Source organism: Camelus ferus, chromosome 31 (genome assembly GCF_009834535.1).
Source record: "Camelus ferus isolate YT-003-E chromosome 31, BCGSAC_Cfer_1.0, whole genome shotgun sequence".
Classification (NCBI taxonomy): Eukaryota; Metazoa; Chordata; class Mammalia; order Artiodactyla; family Camelidae; genus Camelus; species Camelus ferus.
The window spans coordinates 16,603,950-16,629,874 of NC_045726.1; the positions used below are offsets into that span (position 1 = coordinate 16,603,950).

A 25,925-nucleotide genomic window follows, 5' to 3' on the forward strand; every position below is an offset into this window, starting at 1 on the left:
GACACATTGTAACTGACTGTACGTCAATTACAAAAATCAATATATTCAAAATAATATCAGTTAAGCTCATAATAAGCATAAAACATTCAGATGCTTTACATTAGTTTTTCAAAGTACGTCTTAGAATCCTGGGAATATTTCTGCCTTCCATCACTCAGTATCTGGAGGGGCCATATGTCAAGTGCTCAATAGTCACGTGGACATAGTGACTACAAAACTGGACAGTGTCACCAGGTCCCTGGAGAGTCACAGAAGAAAGTCCTAATCCTTGCCCTCAACGAGCTCCAGGTCAATGGAACGCACAAGATCAGAAATAATGAGACAATCACAGACAAGCCTTCAATTAAAGCTCTTGCTACGCTCCTGGTAAATGGAAGGAAAAATGGTTCCTGTATGTTGAGTCAAAGAATAACCCTAAATAAAGGTGGCTTTGCCCTGGAAAAAAGAGGTATTCTCCAGGCACTGGCCTGAGACCTTGCAGGAGCTGTCATTACCTGGGAGCCCATGTCCTGAGTCATACAAAGATTGTGTTTGGTTTATTTCACTTAGCACAGTGTTTTTGAGGTTCAGCCATGCTGCAATGTGTCAGAATTTCACTCTTTTTAAAAAAGGCTAAATAATAATCCCTTGCATGTATATAAGACATTTCGTTTATCTATTCACGCATCAGTGGACACTTGGGCTGCTTCCACTTCTTGGCTATGGTAAATAACTTTGCTATGAATAAAGGTGTGCAAATATTTCTTTGAGACCTTGCTTTCAATCCGTTTAGATATATACCCAGAAGCAGGATTGCTAAATCATACGGTATTTCTATTTTTTAGTATCTTTGAGGCACCATCATACTGTTTTTCCACAGCAGCTGCATCATTTTACAATCTCACCAACAGCACACAACGGTTCCAATTCTGCACATCGTCACCAACCTTTATTTTCTGTATTATTGATAGTGCCATCAAATGGGTACGAGGTAGTATCTCATCATGGTTTTATTTTTAGTCTGCATTTTTCTGATGGTTAGTGATCTTGAGCATCTTTTCATATGGTTGCTGGCCATTTGTATATCATCTGTGGAGAAATGTCTATTCAAGTCGGTTACCCATTTTTACGTTGGGATGTCCGTCTTTTGTTGTTGAGCTGTAGGATTGATTTATATATTCTAGGTATCAAACCTTATCAGTTATTTGATTCACCAATATTTTCTCACATTCTGTTGATCGTTTCTTTTGCTGCAGAGATTTAAATTTTGATGTAGTTCGATATACCTTTTTTTTTTTTTGCTTTAAATATGACACTATGCTTTAGTGTCATATTTTTAAAAACCCATTGCCAAGCCTAAGGCCATCAAGAACTGCCCGTCTATTTTCTTCTAAAAGTTTTATAGTTTCAATACTTACATTTTTGATTTGAATCATTTTCAGTTACTTTTTGTATCTAGTGTAAGGTAACAGCCCAGCTGCATTCATTGCATGTTTGCTATCCAGTTTCTCCAGCACTGTTAGTTGAAGAGACTACTCTTTTCCCATTGAATGGTCTTGAATATCAAAACTCAATTGACCATAGATATAAGGGTTTATGTCCAGTCTCTTAATTCTATTCCACTGGTCTATGTCTAATCATTATTCCAATACCACACGGCTTGGATTACTGTACTTGGAAATCAGGAAATATAAGTCTCTCAACTTTGTTTTTCTTTTTGAACATTGTTTTGGATACTGTGGGTCCCCTGGAATTTCATACAAATTTGAAGATGGTTTCTTTCATTTCTGAAATTACACCGCTGAGATTTTGATAAAGAGTGCATTGAATGTGCATATTGTTCCAGGTGATACTGTCATTATAACAGCAATGTCTCCCAACCCATGAAGATGGAAAGTCTTCCTGTTTAGGCCTTTTAAAATTTTTTCAGCAATATTTTGCAGTTTTCACTGTAAAAGTCTTATGCCTCCTTGTTACATTTAGTCTTATTCTTAAGTATTTTATCCTTTTTAGGCCATTGTAAATGGCATTGTTTTCTTAATTTCCCTTTGGAATTGTTTATTGGCAGTGCACAGAAATAGAACTGTTCTGTATGTGTATATCTTATTAGTTGAAACAGGTTAGAATTCATTTGTCAGTTCTAACAGATTTTTGCAGGGAGGGACTCTCTCTGTTTCCTGGACCAAGATGTCTGTTTCCTTTTCTAGGTTAGGGAAGTTTTCAACTATTATGACTTTAAATACATTTTCTGCTCCTCTCTCTCTCTTTCTTGTCTCCTTCTGGGACCCCTACAGACTTCCAGTTGTGAAATAAAAGAGTCACAATTATGACATATTCAGTGTGGGGAATATAGTCAATAATTATGGAATACATTTGTATGGGGACAGATTTATGGTGATCTTTTTGAAATTCATAGAAATATCAAAATAACCATGTTATGTAACAAGAACCAACATAGTGTTGTAGGTCAATTATACTTCAAAATCAAACCAATAAAGTCAGAGGGAAAAAAATTAGAGTTATGGTTACTAGACGTGGCTGGTAGAGGAAGGGGAATTGGATGAAAGCAGTCGAAAGGTACAAACTTCTACTTATATATCAAATAAGTACTAGGGATATAATATACAACATGATAAATATAATTAACACTGCTGTATGTTATATATGAAAGTCGTTAAGAGAGTAAATCCTAAGAGTTCTCATCACAAGGAAAAAATGTTTTTTCTACTCCCAATTTTTATCTATGTGCGATGATGAAAGTTCACTTACTGTGGTAGTCATTTCTTGATGTATGTAAACTTAAACAGTGATATCAATTATATCTCAATCATACTGAAAGAAAAAAATGAAGAACTCATTCCAAGACAAATGAATTCTTCAAAATAAAAAAAAAGAAGAAATTGGAAAGTGAAAAAAATGTTCTCCTGTCTCTTATAAAACTATTGTGACTTTAAATCTACTTTGTTCATAAGATAGCCATCCTACTTCTCTTTTGGTGCCATATCTTTTTCCATCCACTACTTTCGACCTCTTTGTGTCTCTGCATCACTAGATGGGCTGAAATGGCAAAACTGAGCAGGCAGAATAATATCAAAACTTAATGGACATGAAGATAAGGTTATTAAAATCATCCAGTCTGAGGAGCAGAAACAAGAAGAATGATTTAAAAAAAAATAGCGCCTGAGGGACCTGTGGGACACCACCAAGCGCACCCATGTGCACATCATGGAAGTCCCGGCACATTTTCCTTCAATTTGATACGAAATTCGTTCTGTGTATCCAAGGAACTCAATGAGCTCCCAAGCAGGATCAAATTTTAAAGAGATCCACCCAGAAACCTATAGTCAACAGGACAAAAGGCACATATGCAAGCAGAGAATCTTTAAAACAGCACCAAAGAGATGGATGTGCTGATGTCGCTCTCTCCCACGCCGGCCGCCCTAAGTCGCTCCAGACGAGGGACGACGTTCGCAGGCCTCTCTCCTCCCAGCCTTCCCGCTGGTGGTGGGTGGAAGGCAGGGGTGCGGAAACCCGCCCCACAGCGCTCTCCCGCCCTCTGCCTCACCGCGTCGGCGGGCCGGGGTCCTCTGACCCAGCGGACACGCTCGCTCGGCTCCTGTGTCTCGCGAGAGAACCCCCCCCCCCCCGCCGTGGGGGCTGGGGAAGCGCCCCGACGCCACCGCCCCTCCCGCGCCTTTGTCGCGCTAACGCGTCTCGCCAGACCCTCGGATGTTTCCTGGAGGCGCTCAGGGTCGTCCCTCCGGTGCCTGAGGCCGAGCGGTGGCCTCGTTTCCTGTTCCCAACAAGCCTGTGGGGAATCCGCTGCGGTGCTGCGCCTGTGAGCAGCTCTCCTGCGGGGTCGAGACGGTAAGGGAGGCAGGCCGGTCCCCCTTGTGGGGACAGGTGCCTCGACGTGGCCGTCCTCACTGCGTGCGGGGAGCGGGGGGCTGACTTGGCTGGGCGTGTGCCGTGCGTCCCCCCTCGCTGGGGTTGCACGCGGGCGTGTGGCGGGTCGGGCGATGCGAAGGGGGCGCTGTCAGACTTCTCAGGCACGCTCCCTCCTGAGGCAAACCGACGAGCCTGAGGGAGCGCAGGCTTTTCCCCGCCTTCATGGCGAACACTCCCGTTAGCCAGCGCAGGCACTGGCTTCTGAAGCGCCTCCATGGGCCCGGCGGGGAGACAGTGGGTGGGGGACGACGCGCCCTCGGTGAGAAAGCGTTCTCTAGCGACCCGAGAGGGAGCCTTGGCGTCCCAGACCCCCGAGCCGCCGCTCCGCAAAGCGCTCAGTTGCCACCGGTGCGACTGCCACCGCGTGTGGGCAGAACCCCTCGCCTTCGCGGGGCGGCTACGCGGCCCCAGCTGGCTGGCCCGGGGGAGGGTGCCGCGGGCTGGGCAGGCGTCCGGCGCGGGGCCGTGCGTGCGCCGTGCCCCCGTCGTGAGCCAAGGTGGCAGGACGCCTCGCCCCACTCCCTCGGCCCTGCGGCCGTGAGCAGTGGTCCCGCCTGCCCTCTTCCCCGGTCGGGCTGCCTCGCTCTCGAGCGTTTTCCCGGGAGGTGAGGCCCCGGGACGGACCACATCTTTCCGGATAGTTGTAGGTGGATGGATGGACGGATTAGGTAGACGGATCCTCTGTGGCTCGAGGGTGGTGGCTGAGGCCGGCGGTGTCCCAGGCCTCGCGGGAGCGCCCTCGTGTCTGTGGCGGTGGGATCCCATGCTTGTCTTCTTGATGGCCTGATAAAGCGTGAGCCCTCGGCAGCGCCAGCGCCAGGGCCGGCGCCAGCCTTGCGTCCTGGCCCTCTCCCTACGTGCGCGCCGCCCCTCCTGGTCAGTGCTTGCCCTCTCCCGCAGAACAGGTGATTGCTGACGCCTCTCCCGTTTGGGACCGAAAGGACCTCGCCTTGTGCGGGTGTCTCCCCGGATCGCCACGACCAGCGGCGGCCCCGGCGAAGCGCTCTCTGGCTAGATGGAGGGCTCGGCGCGGTAGTGGCGGAGGGTTGGGGGGTCGCGGTCTTCCATACGTGTGCGGGAGAGAGTTCTCGCAGGCCTGTCGCGACTCTGCTGTGTCAGCGATGGTCACGATCCCCGCGGGGGTGCCCTGGGGGCCGAGGAAGGTCGTCGGCATCTTAGGTGCTACGGGACCACCCTTGAGCTGGAGGCCTCTGGCGGTGAGACCTTGTGTCGTGCCCGGGCGGCCGGCTTGCGTCCGGGTTGTTTCCGCGACCCCCTCCGCCACCGCTTTTCCAGCCCCTGGACGCCAGCCGTGTCTCATTTCCCTTCTCTCCGTCTGTCTGTCCCGTTTGCAGATCCCAGGGCCGGGTCTCCGTGCGTCTTGTTTCTCCGGCCCAACGTGACCCACCTCCGTGTCTGTCACCGCCGTCTGACAGCAGGTGGCGTTGCGTGTGGGCGAAGGACCGCAGTCCCCCACAGCGCCTGGCTCAGGCGCGCTTGATGCTGACTGGCCTCAATGGCTGCGCCGCCCGTCGGCCCGGAACTGGCGGCCTGACCAGGTCGGGCTCCACGCGACTCCCGGGTGCCTGGCCTTGCTTTCTTGCGGTCATGGGTGCCAAGCGGGGGTACTCCCCAGCGCCCCTCCAAGCCTCCCTGGCACCGTCAGCGGTCCTCGCCTCTCGGATGAGGCGGGCCAAGGGGCCCGGGTGTTCGCCTCCCCCACTTCCGCGCGCCTGTGGGAACCGCGGCAGCGCTGCAAGCCAGGCACTGCGCTTCCTCGGGGGAACCTCAGCGGCTCTCCTGGTCTGGCTAGTGAGAGCGCACTCTCCTACCTAGTTGATCCTGCCAGTAGCACATGCTTGTCTCAAAGATTAAGCCAAACATGTCTATGTACGCAGGGCTGGTAAAGGGAAAGTGCAAGTGGCTCCTTAAATCAGTTATGGTTCCTTTGATCGCTCCCTCCTCTCCTACATAGATAAGTAGATAACTGCTAATTCTAGAGCGAATATATATGCGGAGGGCCTCCAACCCCCTTCGCTGGAGGGACCTGCCAGCATTTATTAGATCAAAACCAACTTGGCCAGCCTGGAGGGCAGGTGGGGAGGGGAAGAGGGTTTGGTGATTCTAGATAACCTCTGGCCTCTCAAACCCCACCCCACCGGTGGCTTCGACCCATTACAACATTGCCCTATTTAGGACTGAGTAGATAATGAATGGCCTACCATGGTGAGCACGGGTGATGGGAAATAAGGGTTTTATTTCAGAGAGAGAGTCTAAGAAAAGGCTACCACGTCTAAGGAAGGCAGCACATTACCCACTTCTGACTTACGAGGTAGTTACAAGAAAAAGTTAAAAGAAAAGAAAAAAAAAAAAAACCCGCACGTAAGCCATGATTCAACACATGCAAGGGGTTTCTCAATAACGTTATTAACTGCTTTCTCATTAGAAATCGTGGACACCAGAAGGCTGTGGAGGGACACAATTTTTAAGAATGAAGAAGAAATTAAGACATTCCCAGATAAACAAAGCTTATAGAGTACATTACTAGTAGACCTGCCCTATGAGGAGTACTAAAGGGAATCCTTCAGGTTGAAATGAAATGACATTAGGCAGTAGTTCAAAGCCATATGAAGAAATAAAGATTCTGGAAACCAAAAGAAAGATATTGCATACAGAAATAAAATATTGGAAATGGTAACTATATAGATACCAGTATATCTTAGTCTATTTCAGCTGCTCTCACAAAATATCATAGACTGGGTGGCTTAACAACAGACTTTAATGAACAGTTTGAGAGGCTGGGAAGTCCAACAACAAGGTGTTAGGAAGGTATGGAATGACCGTGGATAGTTGTAAGCTTAACCACTACAGCTGCAGCACAAACGTAGTTTCATTACTTAAGCAAATTTGCACATCCTCTGTTACGTGATACGCAGCTGGTGATGTGGCTAATGCTTTTTCCTCCGTATCTGTGAGTAGAGACCACCAGCCAGCAAGTCCAGCAATATACCTTCACTGTCCTACCTCTGAGGTACATCAACTATCCAGCCCTATGTCACAATACAGTTGACAAGATCTTGATGGCCTTTCCCTTCTACGAGGTATCACACTGGGTCATTACTTTGATGACTTCATGCTGATTGGACCGAGTGAGCAAGGAGTAGTAAGTACTTGAGATTTCCTGGTAAGACATTTGCATGTCAGAGAACAGGAAAAAAATCCAACAAAAATTCAGAGGCCTTCTACATCACTGAAATGTCTAGGGGCCCAATGGCATGTCGAGATATCCTTTCTAAGGCAAAGGATAAGATGTTGCATCTGGCTCCCCCTACAACCGAGAAAAAGGTACAGGGCCTAAGCCAGCCTGTTTCAGTTTTAGAGGCAACGTATTCCTCATTTTGATGTGTTATTCCCGCCCATTACTGAATGACCCAAAAAGCTGCTAATTGTGAGTGGTGCCCAGAAGAAGAGAAGGCTGTGCAACAGGTCCAGGCTGCTGTACTAGCTACTCTGCCGTTTGGCTCATCTGGTCCCAGCAGACCCAGGGGAGACTGACGTCTCAGCACAGATAGGGATGCTGTTAGGAGCTTTTCACAGGTCCCTACAGCTGAATCTCAGTGCAGGTTCTTAGAATTTTGGAGCAAGACCCTGCCATTCTCTGTAACAAACTACTCTCCTTTTGAGAGACAGATTTTGGCTAGCTACTGGGAATGAGTAGATAATGAATGGTTAACCATAAGCCACCAAGTTACCACGTGGCTTGCGCTGCCCGTCATGCACTAAGTGTTATCTGACCCACAAAGCCATAAAGTTGGGCACGCAAAGTAGCACCCCATTATTAAATGGAAGTGCCACGTACGAGAGTGGGCTCAAGCAGGCCTTCAAGTGAGTTACATGAAGAAGTGCCTGAATGCTCCCAAATTCCCATGGCCCTCACTCCTGGTTCGCCACCTTTTCTCCTGCAGCCTGTACCTATGGCCTCGTGGGGAGTTCCTTATCATGATAGCGTTAAATGTACCTTATCAGTAATAGTGTTAAATTTAAATACTTACAACTCTCCAATTAAAAGGCAGAGATGGTCAGGATGGAGAAAAACAAAAACAAAACCATAATCCTTCTACACACTGTCCATGAGTCTCCTGATTTATTTCATCAATACTGAAATATACTCTAAAAGCTCTATCTTGTGGAAACCTTAGTTAATAACATGGTATCATGATAACAGTTTATATCAATGATAAAAATGTGGTTATTTAATAATGGTGCTGGGGCAACTAAGAAGCTGCTCGGAAACAATGAAATGTCTTCCTTATTCTCTTATAAGAAAATACAATCTGGGTGAATCAATGACTTACTTATAAAATTAATTACCCACAAAACTACTGCAAATATATATGAGAAAATTTTCACACAAGTTTATAAAGAGAAAAGATTATCTGAGTATCTCCCTAGGCCTTCCTAATCTGCCTATGGCTCTGCTCACAGCACTATTCAGGCCCACCCATGTTGTCCCTACAACAGGTGCCTGAAGCCCTTGGCGTTTACAGTTTTGATTATGTGTTTGTTTGGGGCTAAGCTCTTCCCTCTCCCCATCCTGAAACTTTGAAAAGCCCACATTAACATAGATTGGAAAGGCACTGGGGCCCTTCCTGTGATGTGGATGGAAATGCAAATTCTTCAAAGGATTTTAAGCACCCCAGGGTACTACTCTTGCTAGCTGTGGAATCCTTTGCAGAAGAGCAATTCCTAATTCACCCAATTTGGGGAGAAAGAAACACGTTGTGCAGAGCAAAAACCCCAGTCAACCACCCTGCCAGGCATTAGCTGCCTTTCCCAGGACTCGGGACTTGCAGAACCATATGGAACACAGACATCACACCAGGTAGAACAAACAGGGGTGCACTTCACAGACATGCCCTGGAAGGCTCTCCACCTGCTTCTAGTCTTGCCTCCTTTCAACCCAAGAGTATGCACTTATCCCATTTGTCCTCTGTGTGAAACAAGCCTAGTCCCTTCGGTCCTCTGCCTAAAATTTTTCAGAGATGTCTCTCACACACAAAATAAAACCCATGCCCACTCCATGGTGTTTAGGGCTATGTGTGGTCTGCTCCCAGCTGTCCCTGTGACCTCTTCAGCCTCCATTCACTGCCGCTGCCCCTGGCTTTGCTCAAACAAGCCCAGCCCTGCCCCCTGGGTCAGTAGTTCCTGGGTGTCCTCTCAGAAGCACTGTCCCTGGCTCTCTACACCAGAGAGTTGCTCTCTGCATCAGAGTCACCATCCCCAAGAGGCCTTGTCAACCTCATCTCTGTCCCACCCATCACTCAGTTGTCCTCATGCTTCCTATCTCATCTCTCTGACTGTCACGTTTGTCCCTCTGTCTGGGTACCATCCCAGGAGGAGAGCTCCAGGAGGGCATGGGCCTCATGCCCACCAGTAGCACAGTGCCTGGCACACAGAAGGCTTCCAGTAAATACCAGTGAAATAAGAACCAGGAACTGCAGGAATCAGAAGGCCAGAAAGATGGGGAGACAAAGGTAGAATAAGGGTTGGAGATCAGTCTTAGAATTTACCTGGTGGACACAACTCCCAGAAGCTGCGCCTCCATCCCTGTGGGGCAGCTAATTGTTGGTGAACTCTGTCCTGCCCTGTGGGCATGGCTGAGGCAGCTGCAGCCTATGGGGACAAAGCAGGGATAGGCATGAGTGGCTTCCAGACCCTCACCCCACTCAGAATCCATCACACATTCATTTCACCTCACCTCCAAAACTAAGCAGAAGTTCCACCTTTCTCCCAGATCCAAACGCTTATATAGTCTTTTGTATTCATGGTTGTACCTTCATGATTTGGAGCTAGCTAAGTAATGTACACTTGAAAAACTCTTCTTTATCCTTTTCTCTTATTATAAAACATGTTTATTCTAGAAAATATCAACAGATAGAGTTTTGATAAGAATACAAAAATATATATGTGATCCCTTCATCTTAGAAATAGCATCCATTAATATTTTGTCTCATTTAGTTCCACTGTTTCACCATATGTGTGAATATTCTCTTTCTTACACAGACACACATGGTAATGAGGATTATATAATATACAAACTTTAAAAAAGGATATAGAATCAAACATTAAATAATTCTTTTGCGCAAATATTGATTAAATAATGAATTTCTAATTTAAGATGCCTCAGACATCTAAACCAATGGAATAAAACAGATAGCCCAGAAATAAACTGTTCCATATACGGTCAAATGACTTTTGGCAAGGGGTACCAAAACCATGTAATAAGGAAGGACAATCTTTTCAATAAATGATCTTATGAAAACTGGATATCCATATGTAAAAATATGAACGGGACCCCTACTTTACATCATATACAAAAATTAACTCAAAATTTATCACAGGTCTAAACATAAGAGTGAAAACTACAAAACATTTAGGAAAAAACATGAGGCAGTTCTTCATGACCTGGGATTTGGCAATAACTTCTTGAACATGACACAAAACCACAGGCAACATAAAAAAAAAAAAAAGATAAATTGTGCTAATATGGAAATTTAAAACTTTTGTGTATCAAAGAAACACAACATAGTGAAAGTACAACCCATATACTCGAAGAACTATTCGCAAATCATGTATCTGATAAAAGGTTAATATCCAGAATATATAAGGAACTCCTATAACATAGAAATAACAACAATAACCCAGTTTCAATAATGGGCAAAAGATTTGAATAGGTATTTTTCTGAAGAAGGTACTAGAATATATATGAAAAGATACTATATTATATATGAGCAAATGTTGGCAAAGATGTGGAGAAATTGGAAGCCTTGGGCACTGTTGGTGGCAATGTGTTATGATGCAGCCCCTATGGAAAAGAATTTCCATAAAATTTGGAGGTTTCTCAAAAAATTAAAATAGAATTAGTATATGATTTAGCAATTTCATTTCTGGGCATATATCCGTAAGAATTGAAAGCAGGGTCATGAAGGCATATTTGTACACCTATGTTAATAGCAACATTATTCACAATAGCCAAAAGGTGGAAGTAACCCAAATGTCTAGCACTGGATTAATTGATAAACAAAATGTGGTGTATACGTAAGATGGAATATTAGTCACTTTAAAAAAGAAGGAAATTCTGGCACTTGCTAACAACAATGCATGAATCGTGAAGACATTATGCTAAGCGAAATAAGCCAGTCACAAAAATACTGTATGATTCCACTTATGTGGGGTCCCCAGGGTAGTCAAATTCATAGAGAAAGTAGAATGGGCATTGCCAGGGGCTGGGGAGAGGGGAAAATTTGGAGGTTACTCTTTAACGGATAGACAGTTTCAGTTTTGCCAAACGAAAATAGTTCTAGAGATTGGTTGCACAACAATGAGAATGTAGTTAATGCTACCGAACCATACACTGAAAAATGGTTAAGATGGAGAATTTTATGCGATGTATATTTTACTACCATTAAAAAAAAATTATAAGGTACCTGACAAGCTGTCCCTAGTGGAACATGTCAGTGTTCTACTAAATACCAAAGAGGTTCAGAAAAGTGACAGTTTGTGCCACAGTCTCTGAGCTATAAATGACATAAGAGCAAGTGGAGAAATTTGAATGGGGTCTGAGAACTAGATAGTAGTAATGTGTCCATGTTAATGTTCTGATTTGAAGGTTGGGTATCAGGGAGAATGTTCCTGTTTGTAGGGAGTACACACCGAAGTGTTCAGGAATGATGTTCATCACGTCACCATTGAGTTTTCAGTTGGTCAGGAAAAAGGGGTCTTGTATAATATATGCGACTTTTCTGTAATTTTGAGAGTGTTTTAAAATAAAAAGTTAAATTAAGAAAATAAGAAGAAAAATACTTCGCTGAACTCAGTTCAACCATCTGTATCTAAACAAGATAAAATGCAACCCTCTTCCACATGAAAGTCTGTCAAGTATTTGGGAACCACGAAACTCATGTGTGTCCCCCAGGTCATGCCTTTTCCAGGCTAGGTGGTCTCTGAGTCTCCTTTGCCTGCTCTCAGTATGCTCTTACCTCCTGTCTTCCTTGGTTTTCCTCTCGTGGACTCTTTTCCTCAATATTTCATCCCAAAAAACTTGACACACTCAGGAAAATTTACAGACTTGTACACTGAACACCCACAAACAATGAAACGCATATTTCTTAAGTGTGCCAGTGATCAGTTTATCAATTCATATTTGTGCGTATTCCAAATCCTCTATCGAATTCATAGAACACAGGATTACCACAGAACATTCCCTCCTGCCCTTTCTAGGTAATCCTAATCTGCAGCACCATCTCAAGAGGCGATTATGTTTTCCAAAATGGAATGTTTTCAACGGATGCTGCATATCTGCTCTATGAATGTCAATTAAGTTAAGGTGACGGGACTGTGTCCATATCTCTTATGATTTTACTGAGTTGTGTTCATCTAACCATTTTAGCAGTTGCTAAGAGAGATGTGCTATCATCTCGATTCAATCCTGTAAATGTTTGCTTCTTGTATATGAAATTCTATTATTTGACATATATACGTTGATGATTATTATGGCTTCCTGATGAATTAATCCTTTAACACACGAAATGTCTCTGTTTATCTCTCCAATATTCTTCTATCCTAAATCAACTTTCAGCTGATATTAAGATAGTTGAGGAAGTTTTTCATAGGCTTACTATTTAAATGTTAATCTTTTATCCATCCTAATTTTCAGTAATATGTGTCTCCTTTAAATTCATTCTGACCATTTCTACTTTTGAATTATACTGATTTGGAGTAAATGTAATCACTGATAAGGTTGAAGTAGATCTGCAGTTCTGCTGTTTATTTTCTGTTAGTCCAGTCTCCTTTTTTTCCTATTGCTCCTCCCTGCAGAATTTAATATTCACGGTATATTTTTTAGAATTCCATTTTAATTATGTGTTGGCATTTTGTGTATACATGTTTGCATTATTTCTTTAGCAGTTCCTATGGGGAGTACATTATATACTTTTAACTGTTTACAGTCTATTTGAAGTTTTTAAAAATTGATTTATTAAGGTATAATTGGCTTACAATAAACTACACATGCTTGAGGAGTAAAATTTTATAACATCTGACATATGTATTCATCTGTGGAAATTTCACCCCAATCAAGATAATGACCACATCATTGAATGGTTTCCTTTTGCTCCTGAGCTCGCCTCTCCACCTGCCGTGACCGTTCTGGCCCCAGCCAACAACTGATCTGCTTTCTGCCCTAGGGGTTAGTTTGCATTTTCTAGAATTTCATATAAGTAGAATCAGATACCACATACTCTTCTGTCTTCTTTCACTGAGGATAATTATTTGGAAATGCACCCATATTATCATGTGCCTCATACTTTGTTCTTTTTCATTTCTGAGTTGTGCTGCTGAATTAAGAGTGTACTTTAACAGAAAATGTTAGAGACATGCAATAGTATAAATCCGTTCATCACCGCCCTGCCATTCTTATTGCTATAGTTGTCCTAGGCATTAGATGAGTGTACTTTATAAAAAGCCCACAGTGTTGTAATTTTTGAGTGTATAGCTTCAGGAAATTAAGGGGAAATCATCCTTTACATTTGGCCAATTAAAAAAAAAATGTTTCTGATGATCTTTCTTCTTCCTTAACATCCATGTTTCCACATGATTACACTTTTATTCATCCTGAAATCTTCATCTAGCTTGTTGTGTGGTGCAGGTCTGCCGACAAAGTATTAACACTGCTGCCGAAACCACACTCCTGTTCCTAATTCTAAGCCCTTTTCTTTCCATTTACTCTCTGATTTTGTTAATGACCTCTGCTGGCTCTCAGGGGAGGAAACCTACAATCCCTTTCTCTCTCTTACCAGACTCATGTCATCACCTGCAGTGGTACTGTGATCACCTCCCTCAGATCCACATGGGCCTTCAGTTTCCTCTCGCGCGCTGTTACAACCTAACCGTGAGGACACAGGCCAAACACCGCTCAGGCCAAGTCTGAGTTCACGCACCTAGTCCACTATCCACTGGGCAAACAATTTTATCTTTATCAACAATTATCTTTAAAAGTGCTTTTTTGACCACCACCCACCCAGTAAAAACTGGACTCCTGGTTCCCCGAGCCTATGGACCTGCCATCCCTCAGAATGACATTCAGTTATTTCTGTTCTGTACCCCGTCTGAGGGTCATATTTCCCAACCCCCGCATAAAGACCCTCTAGAACACGACGAGGACATCACAGTGTTAGTGCAGCGTCTTAGAACCCACACGACCCACGTGTTCGAGGAGGCACGTCTGGAGCCTGCTGAGCAGCTCTGTGCAGGGTCCATAGGCATTAGGGACAAGACATGGCCCTTCCATTCTTCAGGATAGTTCTGGTCACAGGAAGAGAGATACAGAGACCCCCCAAAGTTGCCAAGGCGAAAAGAAACTCGAGGGGCTGTGAGGCAGAGGTGACAGTGCCACAGGTGGCAGGGACACTGGTGGACATGGAGGGAAAAGTCCACAAAGACAAGGCCACAGAGAAGAATGAAGTCAAAGTAATGGGGGGAGGGGACCACCTGGTGGAGGCGAGGAGCCTTCCTAGTGGGAGGTCGTGACTGCTTTAGGGACCCAGGGTATTACCGAGATCTGAGGCTTTGTCAGTCAACAGAATTGTGTGTGTGTGTGTGCACGTGTGTGTGGTGTGTGTGTGTAAAGGAGAGAGTGAGAGGAAGGAGACAACTGGCTGCCCTCGAGCAGCATGACAAAAGAGAGAAGTAAACTAGAAGAAAGGAAGAGGTGTGTTCACTTTAGTCCTGTGCGGATTCTACTGACCCTGCTCCACCCGGAAGTGAGTCATCAGCTGGGAATTCCCTTGTCTTGCTTTTTTCCCCACATGTGATACAACAATTAGACTGTTTTGTAGTCAACGCCTAAAAAGCATTTTCTGATCAAAAATTAACTCAAGCCTTCTCTTTTATCTCATCTAGAGCATCAACCCTTAAAACAGCCTTGGTTCTCTTAAATTAAGCTGTAATCTGGTAAACTCGGACATCAGCATCAGATCTGTCCTCAGGGTCTTCCTGTGGCCTGAGATCTGATTCTGAGGTTGATGGTTCCTTTTTAACTGTGTAAAAAAACAAAGAGAGTAAATGACCAGCCATGAGGCTTCTCAGCCAGGGCCAGGCACTAAATAGCTGCATAATCCTGGGAAGTCACTTCCCTTTCTCTCTAACCTCACATTTACCCTTCTTGAAATCAGGGATCGCTCTAAATGACCTCTCAGGAACCCTCCAGCAGTAACCTTGTGCTGCCATCCTGACCTGAGAGACCAAATGCTCACCTGGGGAGTGGTCAGCAGGGGACCCAGTGTCCCCACCCTGGGGCTGCTCACCTGCCTGCCAAGTGACCTGCAGCAAGTCCCCACCCTATCGGTGTCTCACATTGCTCATCAGACAACGACAATCAGAGCTCCTACCCAGCAAGGTTGTTGGGAGACTTCAGTGTGAGTACGTGTACCTAAAGAGCATGGCCCATGGTAAGAACTGTATTTCAGCACCAGCTCTTTTTAGTGTAATCATTATTCACAAAGCTGACTAATCAAAAACCACATCCTCCGATAGCAGTACCATACCCCACTGCCTCACCTCTGTCACCTCTGTCAGAAGCTGCAGAGGAGTCACATCATAGCCTCTCCGGAGGTTGGGTGAGGTGAGGGGGATGGGATCTCAGGGTTTTTTTTTTGTTTGTTTGTTTTTTCAGTTATTTAGGTTCTTGGTCTCATTTCCTTCACCAGACTGTGAGCTCCCAGGAGCAGCAGAATCACAAGGTCATTTGTTTCCCTCTCCTGGGACGCAGACTCTCCCAGAGTGAAGGGCTCATCAACTACTTGGTGGGTGAATAACAGCACCCTCCCCAGGACACCGAGGAGGGGAGCCTAGGGTTGTCCTCAGCGTCCTACCTAGGGACAAGTTTCCAGGCTTCAGCTCAGGGAGGGACCAGAGGGAGCCCTGTGGCCTCCATTGAGGGGACAGAGAGGAGTTCCAGGAGGCTGAATGCAGGGCAGAGAACTGGAGAAGAAAAGCTGCCCAGAGAGGGCTCTGGACACGTGCAGAGGGGCCCATCCAGTGACTGGGTGAGTGCTGATCTGTGCATGGGAGGGACTCACCCCAGGCTGAGAAGAGACCATGGGAAATGAGCCGGCTGGATGAGGATGGAGGCTCGCCCAGGACTGGGAACTGTTCATGCTCCCATTAGCCATAATGGACAGACTACATAAAAGGGGCGCTGGCTAGTTATCAGACGTTAACTACTAGATCCTTGGTAGTTAATGAATTTAGTCCCCAAATAAGAAATATGTAGCCTAGGCATTCAAGTTAGAAGCAAATATTGGAAGATCAAACTGATACTCAATTTTCTGTATTGTGACCAGACCAATGGCCAGGTTTCTTTAAAAGAACACAACAAAAATGAATACTTAAAAAGCAAAAAAATCACAATGTCCCTCACTTAATAAAAAGTTACAAGGCATGAAAAAAGCAGAAAAACATCGTCATAAGTAGGAAAGTTTCAATTAATGAAAGCTGTGGAAAAAAAGTCACAGAGACAATTGAATTAATACACAAAGACTGAAACAGCTATTTGAATCTTACAAGTAAACTCAGGGACATAAAATGAAAAAAATGAATACAATCAGGAGAGACATGGACGATATTGCAAAAAAGAAAAAAAAAAAAGAAACCCATACCTAAATGGACTTATACAGATTTTTTAAAAAATACCATATCTATAATGACAGATATAAATGATGGGTGTTTTCAACATATAGGACTGGAACAACTAGATATCCACCTGCAAAAAAAGAAATCTAGATGTAGATCTTACACCTTTTGCAAAATAAAATTAAACTTAGCAAAACTAAGTGTAAACCACAAAACTGTGAAACTCCTAGAAGACAACATAGGAAAAAACCTAAATTAAGTTAGCTCCAGTGATGACTTTCTAGGTATAACACCACAGGCATGAACCTTGAATAACTGATAAGCTGGATTTTATTAAAATTTAAGAGTCTGCTCTGAAAAAGACAACATGAAGACAATGATAAGACAAGTCATAGACTAGGAGAAAATATTTGCAAAAGATACATCTAACAAGGACTGTTTTCCAAAATACAGAAAGTACTTTTAAAACTCAACTAAAAGAAACAAAGACTTCTGTTAAGAAATGGACCTAAGACCTTCACAGATACCTCGCCAAAGAAAATATACAGATGGCCCGTAAGCATACAAAAAGATGATCCGCATCCGATGTCAGCAGGGAAATGCAAAGTATAAAGCTAATGAGATGGAGGATACATCCATTAAAATGGCCCAAATCTGGACATTGGCAATACCAAATGCTGATGATGAGGTGGAACAACAGGAATTGTCCATCATTGCTGGTATGCAATACAAATGGTAGAAGACACTCTGAAGACATTATTGTGGTTTCTTGCAAAACGAAACATACTCTTAGCATACAGTCCAGCAGTTGTGCTCCTAGGTATTCACCAAATGAGTTGAAAATGTATGTCCACAAAACACCCGAACATGCATGCTTATAGCAGCTTTTTTCAAAATAGCTGATGAACCTTGGGAACAACCAAGGTTTCCTTCACTAGGTGAGTGGATAAATAAACTGGTCCATCCAGACAATGGACTATTATGCAGTGCTAAAAGGAAATGAGTCATCAAGTGATGAGAAGACGCGGAGGAACCTCCAATGTGTATCACTAAGTGAAAAAATTGGAAAAGGCTACATACTGTATGATTCCAATGATACGACATTCTGCAAAAGGCAAAACTGTGGGGACAGTAATAAGATCAGTGGTTGCCAGGGGTTGAGGGGCAGGGTGGAGTGAATAGGCAAAGCTCACAGGATTTTTAGGGCAGTGAAAATACTCTGTGTGATACCATAATGATGGATACATGACAGTATACATCTGTCCAAAACTCACAGAAGGTACAAAGGCAAGAGTGAACCTTAATGTAAACTGTGAACTTTGAGTGACTGATTAGAATGTGTCAGTGTAGATTCACCAATTGTAATACATGCACCATTCTGGAGGCGGGGGGTGGGGATAAATGGGAAATCTCTGTACCTTCCACTCAGTTTTATTATGACCCTAAAACGGCTCTAAAAGAATAAATAAAGTCTTCACAAAAACAAAACAAGCAAAACAAACAGCACAACAGTATCCACATACAAAAAGGGAAAATATTCATATGGGATGGGATTAACAGCAGATTAGGTTATGTAGAAAATCAGTGAACTTGAAGAGAAAGCAATAGAAAGGATTCAAAATGAAATACAGAAAAACATAATGGAAAAAATAAGCCGTTAATTCTGAACCAATAGCAATCATTCTAACGTAAGTGTAATTGGAGGTTCAGGGGTGCGAACAGACAAAATATTAAACAATGGCCAAAAATCTAGGTCGGATATAAACTGTAAAGCCAAATGTCCAAAAAATTCAAGAACCCCCAGGTGAAAGAAACATCAAGGAGCCCACACAAAACAAATGATAATCCAGTTGCTGAAAACCAGTATGAAGGAAAATCTTACAGGAGCCAGGGAAGTCACACTCCCTTACCCACAGAGAAGCAGGTGGGAGAGACAGAGTCTGACTGATGCCAAAGCAGGACAAGGAGGGGCAGAGACACAGCCCAGAGCCAGAGCCTGCCCCTTCCCCCTCACCAGGACCTTGCCAGCCCTTCCTTGCCGAAATGTTGGGGCGGAGAGCAAATGGTGGGGGGTGGAAACAGTCAACTCAATCAAAGCCGTTCGACCATTTCACAAAAAACTTCCAATGATGAAACACTGATAATCTTCAAGTTTAATACTGAAATTGTCCCTATATCTTACTTTTAAAAACTGTCATTCCTATTTCCCTCTCTTCCCTACTCACGCCCCTTCTATTAAATTGTGTTAATACCAAGCCCACATACTTCCTCTCTGAGCTGCAGTTTCTCATCTGTAAGCTGTAATTATCTCACCTCCCCTTAATGTCCCAGGCAATGGTCTGAAGCCTTAGCTCACTGGGGTGTTAGGTAGAGCCTTTCTCCCTTCCCCCACTTCTCACACATACCTGAACAGACATGGCAGATGTCATTCCAAGGCCAAAATACATCTGCTACTTTCAGGAAGTTCAGGCCAAAAACATCAGAAATATATTCCTTCTGATTCTCATTTTCTCTATATTAAACACAGGTGAAAAATGATTGCTGTCTCCCAGTTTGTTAGGAAAGTTACACTGAATAACAAATGTCAGGTCTCTGGCTGAGCTGCCGAACAGCACATGCTCTGTGCATGTCACTGTCCCCACTCCCCCAGCCCTGACTCAGAAAGTGGAGTGACGCTTCTCTCCATCTCTGACTGAGGGAAAGTGGTCCAAGGGCAGGGACAGAGGCCTTCTTAGCAGAGGCTGGGGTGACCAGCCACCTGCAGTCTCCTGAACGGATACCTTTCCTGCTCACGCTTCACACTGCACTGTGCAAAGTGCTCACCAGACAGGACAGCTGACGGCATTTGGATGCGCCAGGCCTCAGGCCCTGCACTGCCATCACTGTCATCACCTGAGGTTTGGGTTTCTCTGCGTTCCTCCGTGGCCCCCTCCAGCACAGCCGTCCACCCTGTTCTTCAGAAGCTCCTGCCCCACCCCAGCGAGCTGACACCATGGTGCCAATACAAGCAGGTGGCAGCCACTGAGGGGGTAGGCGGAAACCATGTACCCGGTGGCCCTCCTAGTAGCATAGTGACCGGCACCAGCCCTGAGGATGTGGTTCGTTCTCCCACACAGCCTCACACAGTGCCCACACAGCTCTCCACCATTTCCACAAGCCCCTGCAGACTTTAAACTCCTCTCATTTTACATAAAGAAGTGAAAACCCAGAGGGTCCCAGGGCTAGAAGGAGCAGAGCTGGCCCGCTGTCTCCAGCTGCAGTCCCAGGACTCATATAGCCTGACCGAGCTTCTGAAACACTTACTTATTTACTTATTTACTTACTTACTTACTTACTTATTTATTTATTTATTTATTTATTTATTTATTTATTTATTTATTTATGATTTCCCACTTCAATGAGAGTAACCCAGGGTGGAAGACCTACAACAGAAATGGGGCCATGTGGCAGGCAGGGTTGGGTGGGGGGTTGAATTAGGAGTTTGGGATTAGCAGATATAAACTGATATATATAAAACAGACAAACAAGTTCCTACTGTATAGCACAGGGAACTGTGTTCAATATCTTGTAATAAATAACCTATAATGAAAAAGAGAAATAATATGTGTGCGTGTGTGTGTGTGTGTGTGTGTATATATGACTGAATCACTATACACTGAAAACTAACACAACATTGTAAATCAACTATACTTCAATAAGAAAGAAAGGAAAGGAAGGAAGGAACAAAGGAAGGAAGGAAAGAAAGAAAAAAAGAAACGGGGCCACATCACATGTGCAGTACAAGGACTTGGGTGAGGACCAAGCTCAGCTCTGGGCCTCATTTGATGCCATCCTTTGAAGAGCCTAAGGACATGGGCCTCATCTTGTGACAGTCAGGGCTGGGGGCATTAACTGGCCCTGGGTGACACAGTTCAAGTGCAGAGCTGGGACTCCAGCCCCTACCCCCTACTCCCTGCTGCCTAATCTGGACTCTCCTTGTCCTCCTCTCCCAGTCTCAGAAAACTCAACAATCCTTGAAAATCTCTACTGGCACCGAGGAATCAACACCACAGCAGTATGGTGCCCCATTCTGACTTCTTAGGCTAGCAAAGGATTCAAGTTCAGTGTAGCAAAGGTGTAGGGAAACAGGCACACTTATACATTCTTGGTGTGAGTTAAAATGTCCAGCCTTCTTTTGGATGACATATTGTTGTTCTCTAAAGTATAAATTTATCTAATCGAGTGACACACCAATTTCCCTTTGAAGGAGTTACCCAATAGATGCACATGCATGTACGACACACACAAGGATATATACTACAATGCTGTTGGAATTAGCAAAAAAACAGAATACAGTCTAAAAAGATCTTCATGAGCGACAAGAGTGAAATAAACTGGTTCACCCACATCTGCTTTCTCCATACAATAAAATATTATGCCGTTAAAAAGGATAAGAAATCTGCTTGTACTGACCCAAAACATCGAATGGAATAGGTTATTAACTCAGAATATAACAAAAGTAATCATGGCTGTAAATGCATTTGTTTAAAAAGGCATGAGAAGGGATGAGAAGGGGAGTTTGGGATGTCAGAGGCCTAGGTCTCACACTCCTCAAACCATCAGGATCAGATTTTGGCCTTGTCTGTGTGGATTTTCTCACACTCACCCAGAAACACACCAGCCTGGCTAAAGTGAGCCATTCATGCAGCAGTCTTAAACATGGGTCTCCCCTAGTGAAGACTGATTTAAAAAAAAAAAAAAAACTAACTCTGTAATCATTTTATGATTATAAATATGTTACTAGTTTTCTGAATTTTGAATTTGTTAAATGAAAATATTTAAAACTTCATGACACATGGAATGTTTGCTTGACATTTAATTTTTTTTGTTTTTAACATGTAAGAAATCTGTGAAACCCAGGAGGGGAGCCAGTGCACTTGCAGTGTCTTTAGGATGTGCATCACCGTGGGTTTCCTGTTTGCTACAGTCTCTCCTTGGGAAGGAAAGGGCAGCTCCCATTTTCGGCTGCCTGATTAATGGTCATTTACAGGCAGCCTGGCAGGAAACGTGTCTACAAGGATTGGGGACCTGCCTCCTGCTGAAACAACCAAAGGTGTCGAAGGCACTGGGCAGTCTAGGGAAGTGATTCCTAGCGGGCTGCTATTTAACTGATTTGCCCTGAGTATGTTTTAGAATTGAGGAGTAAGTGTAAAACAGTAAAAAGAAAGAAAGGAAAAACAGCCAATCTCTCTGCTGCTCCAGGCAGCTTGCCAGGGAGTTTCCAGCTTGACCCTGATCCCTCCATGCCTGGAATTTACCTCTGGGACCGCTCACGAGGCCAGCGGGGCCAAGGACTCTTCTCCCTCTGGGCCTGGGTCGGTCGTGCCCGGCCGTGACCCTGCTCCTTCCCCCGGCTCTGCCCTCTGTCGGTCCAGTTAGGCACGCCTGGCTGCGGGTGACCCGGGCAGGCACCCCGCCATGTCTCCCACACCCCTCTCCCACCCGGCCACCGGGCGAGCCTTCCGCTAAGGTAGGACCCGCGGCGAGGACTCACCGACAACACGATACCTAAGACGACGAAGATGAGAGCCCTGGGGCCCCGGAGGCGAAGCCTGGGGCCCCGGAGGCGAAGCCTGGAGCCGGGGGCGCGCCCCACCCGGGCGCTCAAGGCGGCGGATGCGCTGTGTCCCTGCTCCCCGGCGCGGTCAGGGAGCTCTGGCTGTCCCGGCCGCCGCGGGGTTACAGCCCGCAGCGCCATAAGGAATCGGCAGTGTCTTTCGTGGGGCACTGGATCGTCCCTACCGCCTGTAGGGTGACCGGAGGCTCAATCTCTCTGTCTCTGTCTGTCTCTGTCTCTGTCTCTGTCTCTGTCTCTACTCTTGGGAAGCTGGGCCGTCCTGACTTTTGTACTCTTGGTGACTCACAGGGCGGGGTGAAGAACGGGAGCCAATACGCAAATGTGCTCACCGGTTCTTGGAAACACGTGACTTAGTCACAGAGAGGCTCTGAATGGGAGCCAGCTGTCTTCTAGGTGCACCTCCTGCAGGTGGGGGGCCAGAGGTAGAACTAACGGGCTCAGGCAGCGGCTACTCTGGGCACCTAGTTTGTTTCTGGATCCTGTCCATGCCAGACAGGCACAGAAGATGGCGGTGAGGAGTTGGGGAGCCAGGGGGAAGTCAGCATCTACCAGAAGCTGTGCCCTCTGCTGTTACCGGTCGTGAGGTGGAGTCCCCAGCCAGGACCTGTCCTGATCCTGTTCTCTTTCCAGAGCCAAAGCAAGCCCCTCATGTTTATAAACTCTGAACTACCCTGCTCAGATTTTGGTCTTCTGCTCACTCTGCTCCTTCCTCCTCCCCTCGAGGGTCTCATCGACCCACTTGGCATGTCTTACTGCACCTAGCCTATGGCTTCAGGGTGCTTGAGCTTAGCATCTCAGTAGCAGGATGCCTGGCTGGAGCAGATGCTTAATACATGAGTGAGTGGAGGGAATGAAGGTCACAGATCAGTGATCTGATCCGTGGGTCTGAATTCGGGTCACCTGTAGCCTTCCGACTTCCCCCATCACCGCCTTGTGTGTTTTGGTAATTCCAGATTTCTGGCTGAAAAGAATCATCTGTCTTTCACACTCACACTTTCATGCTGTCTAGTCTCAACACTACTGCTCCTGCAGTCAGGAAAGCTCAAGGAAGCCATTTCAGACTTTCTTTAGGATTTTTCTTCCCTATAGTTTCTTTAAAGCCCTTGGGAAATAGAACTGCTGGAGACTAACTGGCACATAAAAACAAATGAGCCAAGAGGGGGTTCCCCACGTGGGTCAGGAGGGCCTTCCAGCTCTCTCTATACCTCCAGCTCTGTGTGGGGCCTATGTTATCTTCATGATTCTCTGAATTTCCTTTGACGATAATAGGACCCTGATTTCACAATCCAGGGACACCATTCACATTGGGCAATGCTGTACTTTGGGTCACCAGGCTCAGAGACGTATGTCCAGGTCACCCATCTCTGTAGTTTGCCAGGACCAAGTAGTTACCAAACCCCTGCCCACTCCTCCAGTTCGCCACATCTTCCTCTACTCTCTGTCTCATCCTGGAATGTCTATCTGGCTTCTCGTATCTGTAGGCTGTTGCCAAAGACTCCATAGTGCTGTGCCCGAGCCCACGTTGCTCCCCTCTTCCTCATGCCGGGGATGACAGTGGGGCATAGCCAGCTTCAGTGAAAGGAATCTGTCACTTGGCACTGGGAGGGAAAGGCCAGCTGTGACCAGCTGTGAAGGTGGTGCTGGGCTCTATATCCTATAGGGGGCAAACATTTCATGACATAATGCAAGTACAAATACTTTGTTAAAAAACTCTGTGGAAAATCTGTTACAGTACATTTCAGACTTGATGATACAAAATAAAAAGAGAGATAAAAGAGCCCTTATTATGAAACCCTACTCCATTGAAAGGGAAAATCTACAAGAGGGAGCCTGGTTCAGAGCAGGGTTGGTGGTTGTCTGGCTGTGGTCCTCAGCTGTTGGAATCAAAACACACTAAATGGGTGGGTCTGGTGTCCAGGGTTCAACGTGTGGAGGAGAGAAACTGTTGTCAAATGGCAGACTACGGTAATTCAGCAGGGAAAGGAGGAAGTGTGCCCAGAGAAATAGAGAAGAGAGAGTAAGCCCGAAAAACCACAGACAAGTGAAGGGAGACGATACTACCTGAATAGGTGCAGTCAAGGAAAAATGGCAAAGATGACTCAGGATTTAGGAAAAGGGTGGTTGAAAATGCACTATTGTAGGAAAGGATTCAGAAAACATGCTAGAAATGCCACTACTTGTCCAATCTCAACATACTGTGGGTTGTCAATAAAACTAAAAAAAGGTGTAAACCATTGAATGAAATTTCCTTTTGTGGGCACCTTACATCCAGGCATTGAAGTGATGTGCACCTGCCCTGCTTTTATTCCCTGGAGCTAATTTTTGGTCTCTCTGATCCTCAGTCTTCCTATTTAAATGGACATGGTTGTATCTTTGAGATGTGCTTTTTGTTTTGGTGTTAGAGTAGGAGTAGTTTCTGGGATGATGTAACCCCAGGCTGTTGAGAGTTCTAGCAGACTTCTGTGGATGCTGTGCCCATGTTTCCAGAGGGAGTTTTGACGGCCACTGCATAGCATGCTATGTTAGCAACCTTCAGATATACAGCACAGCTTTATTAATCATAGTCACCATACTGTACATGACATCCCCAGGACTTATTTATTTTATAACTGTTCGTTTATACCTTGTTCTTGCAGGGGGTGTCCTGGTTTAACTTCTCTAGCATCCTTAACATTCACACTTTATTCTGCCTCATCCAAAAGATTTCTCCGTTCTTGGAAATGTAGTAGCTATTATCTCTCCTAGTCACTTGACACAAACATGTGTTATCTTCTGTTTTATTTTCCTGTTGCAGACTGCCTATGTTCTGATTAAAAATTTCATCAATATAACTTTCTTATTCCTGTCCCCTATTTTTTACTTCAGGGGTCTCTTTATTTTCCACATTGTGTCTTAAATATGCTGTGTAATGCAGAGTTTGCTCAATGAGTGTACATCTTTCAACTATTTTAGCTTCCCAAATGGCTGTCACTTCTAATTATTGAGATCCTTGTTGAAGCCAGATGCTGGGTGAGACAAATGGGAGACAGAGGCTAGCTCATTCATGAACAAGTCCGAATCTTCAATTTCCTGTTGGTGTCTTATTCTCCAATCCGCTTGCTTCCTCTGGTTCCTCTTTTAGGCTGTTTATGTTTAATATATGCAAAACCTAACCAAGGAGACGCACAATCTGTATGCTGAGACATAGGAAACTGATTTAAAGAAATGGAAAGAGACCCCATGCTGTTGGATTGGCAGAATTACTGTTGTTAAAAGGGCCATGCAACCAAAAGCAATCTACAGATTTAATGCAATCCTTATCAAATTATCCCTGACATTTTTCAGAGAACTAAAACAAATAATCGTAAAATTTAAATGGAACCACAAAAGACCCAAAATTGCCAAAGCAATCCTGAGGAAAAAGAACCAAGCTGAAAATGTAACCCTCCCAATGCTACTAAGCTTCTTTTCTATCTAATCCTCAGATACCATACATTTTGAGCAGTTGGTGGCAGGGATCGGTGGGGACAGCTTCTTGGGCACCTTTTTAAACCAGAAGTTTGTTACTGCGTCCTGAAATTTTGAAAGTATGCGAATATATGTCTTTTACTTGTAAAAATGAGAGAGAGAATTCATCCATACGTTCAAAGGTTTGAACTGAGACAAAATATTAATGGATGCTATCCCTAGTTGAGGGAATGAGATGTGATTT

At 44.8% G+C, this 25,925-nt stretch overlaps 2 protein-coding genes across 4 annotated transcripts in view; one reads left to right on the plus strand and one right to left on the minus strand.

Annotated features, from left to right (window-relative positions):
* The window catches only part of LOC102505260 (tumor necrosis factor receptor superfamily member 10B), a 34,977-nt gene extending 12,478 nt beyond the window's left edge, over positions 1 to 22,499 (minus strand). Inside the window, exons 1-2 of one of the 2 annotated variants that reach the window (XM_032471036.1) lie at positions 22,151 to 22,499; positions 9,498 to 9,600 (exon numbers count right to left, since the gene is read on the minus strand). In XM_032471036.1, coding sequence (XP_032326927.1) covers positions 9,498 to 9,600; positions 22,151 to 22,354 — 307 coding nt within the window. In that variant the 5' untranslated portion in view covers positions 22,355 to 22,499. The remainder of the gene's footprint in view (positions 1 to 9,497; positions 9,601 to 22,150) is intronic. The other variant, XM_032471038.1, reaches the window with a different exon arrangement.
* ROR2 (receptor tyrosine kinase like orphan receptor 2) overlaps positions 1 to 25,925 on the plus strand; it is a 212,987-nt gene that overhangs the window by 33,260 nt on the left and 153,802 nt on the right. The window lies entirely within an intron of this gene.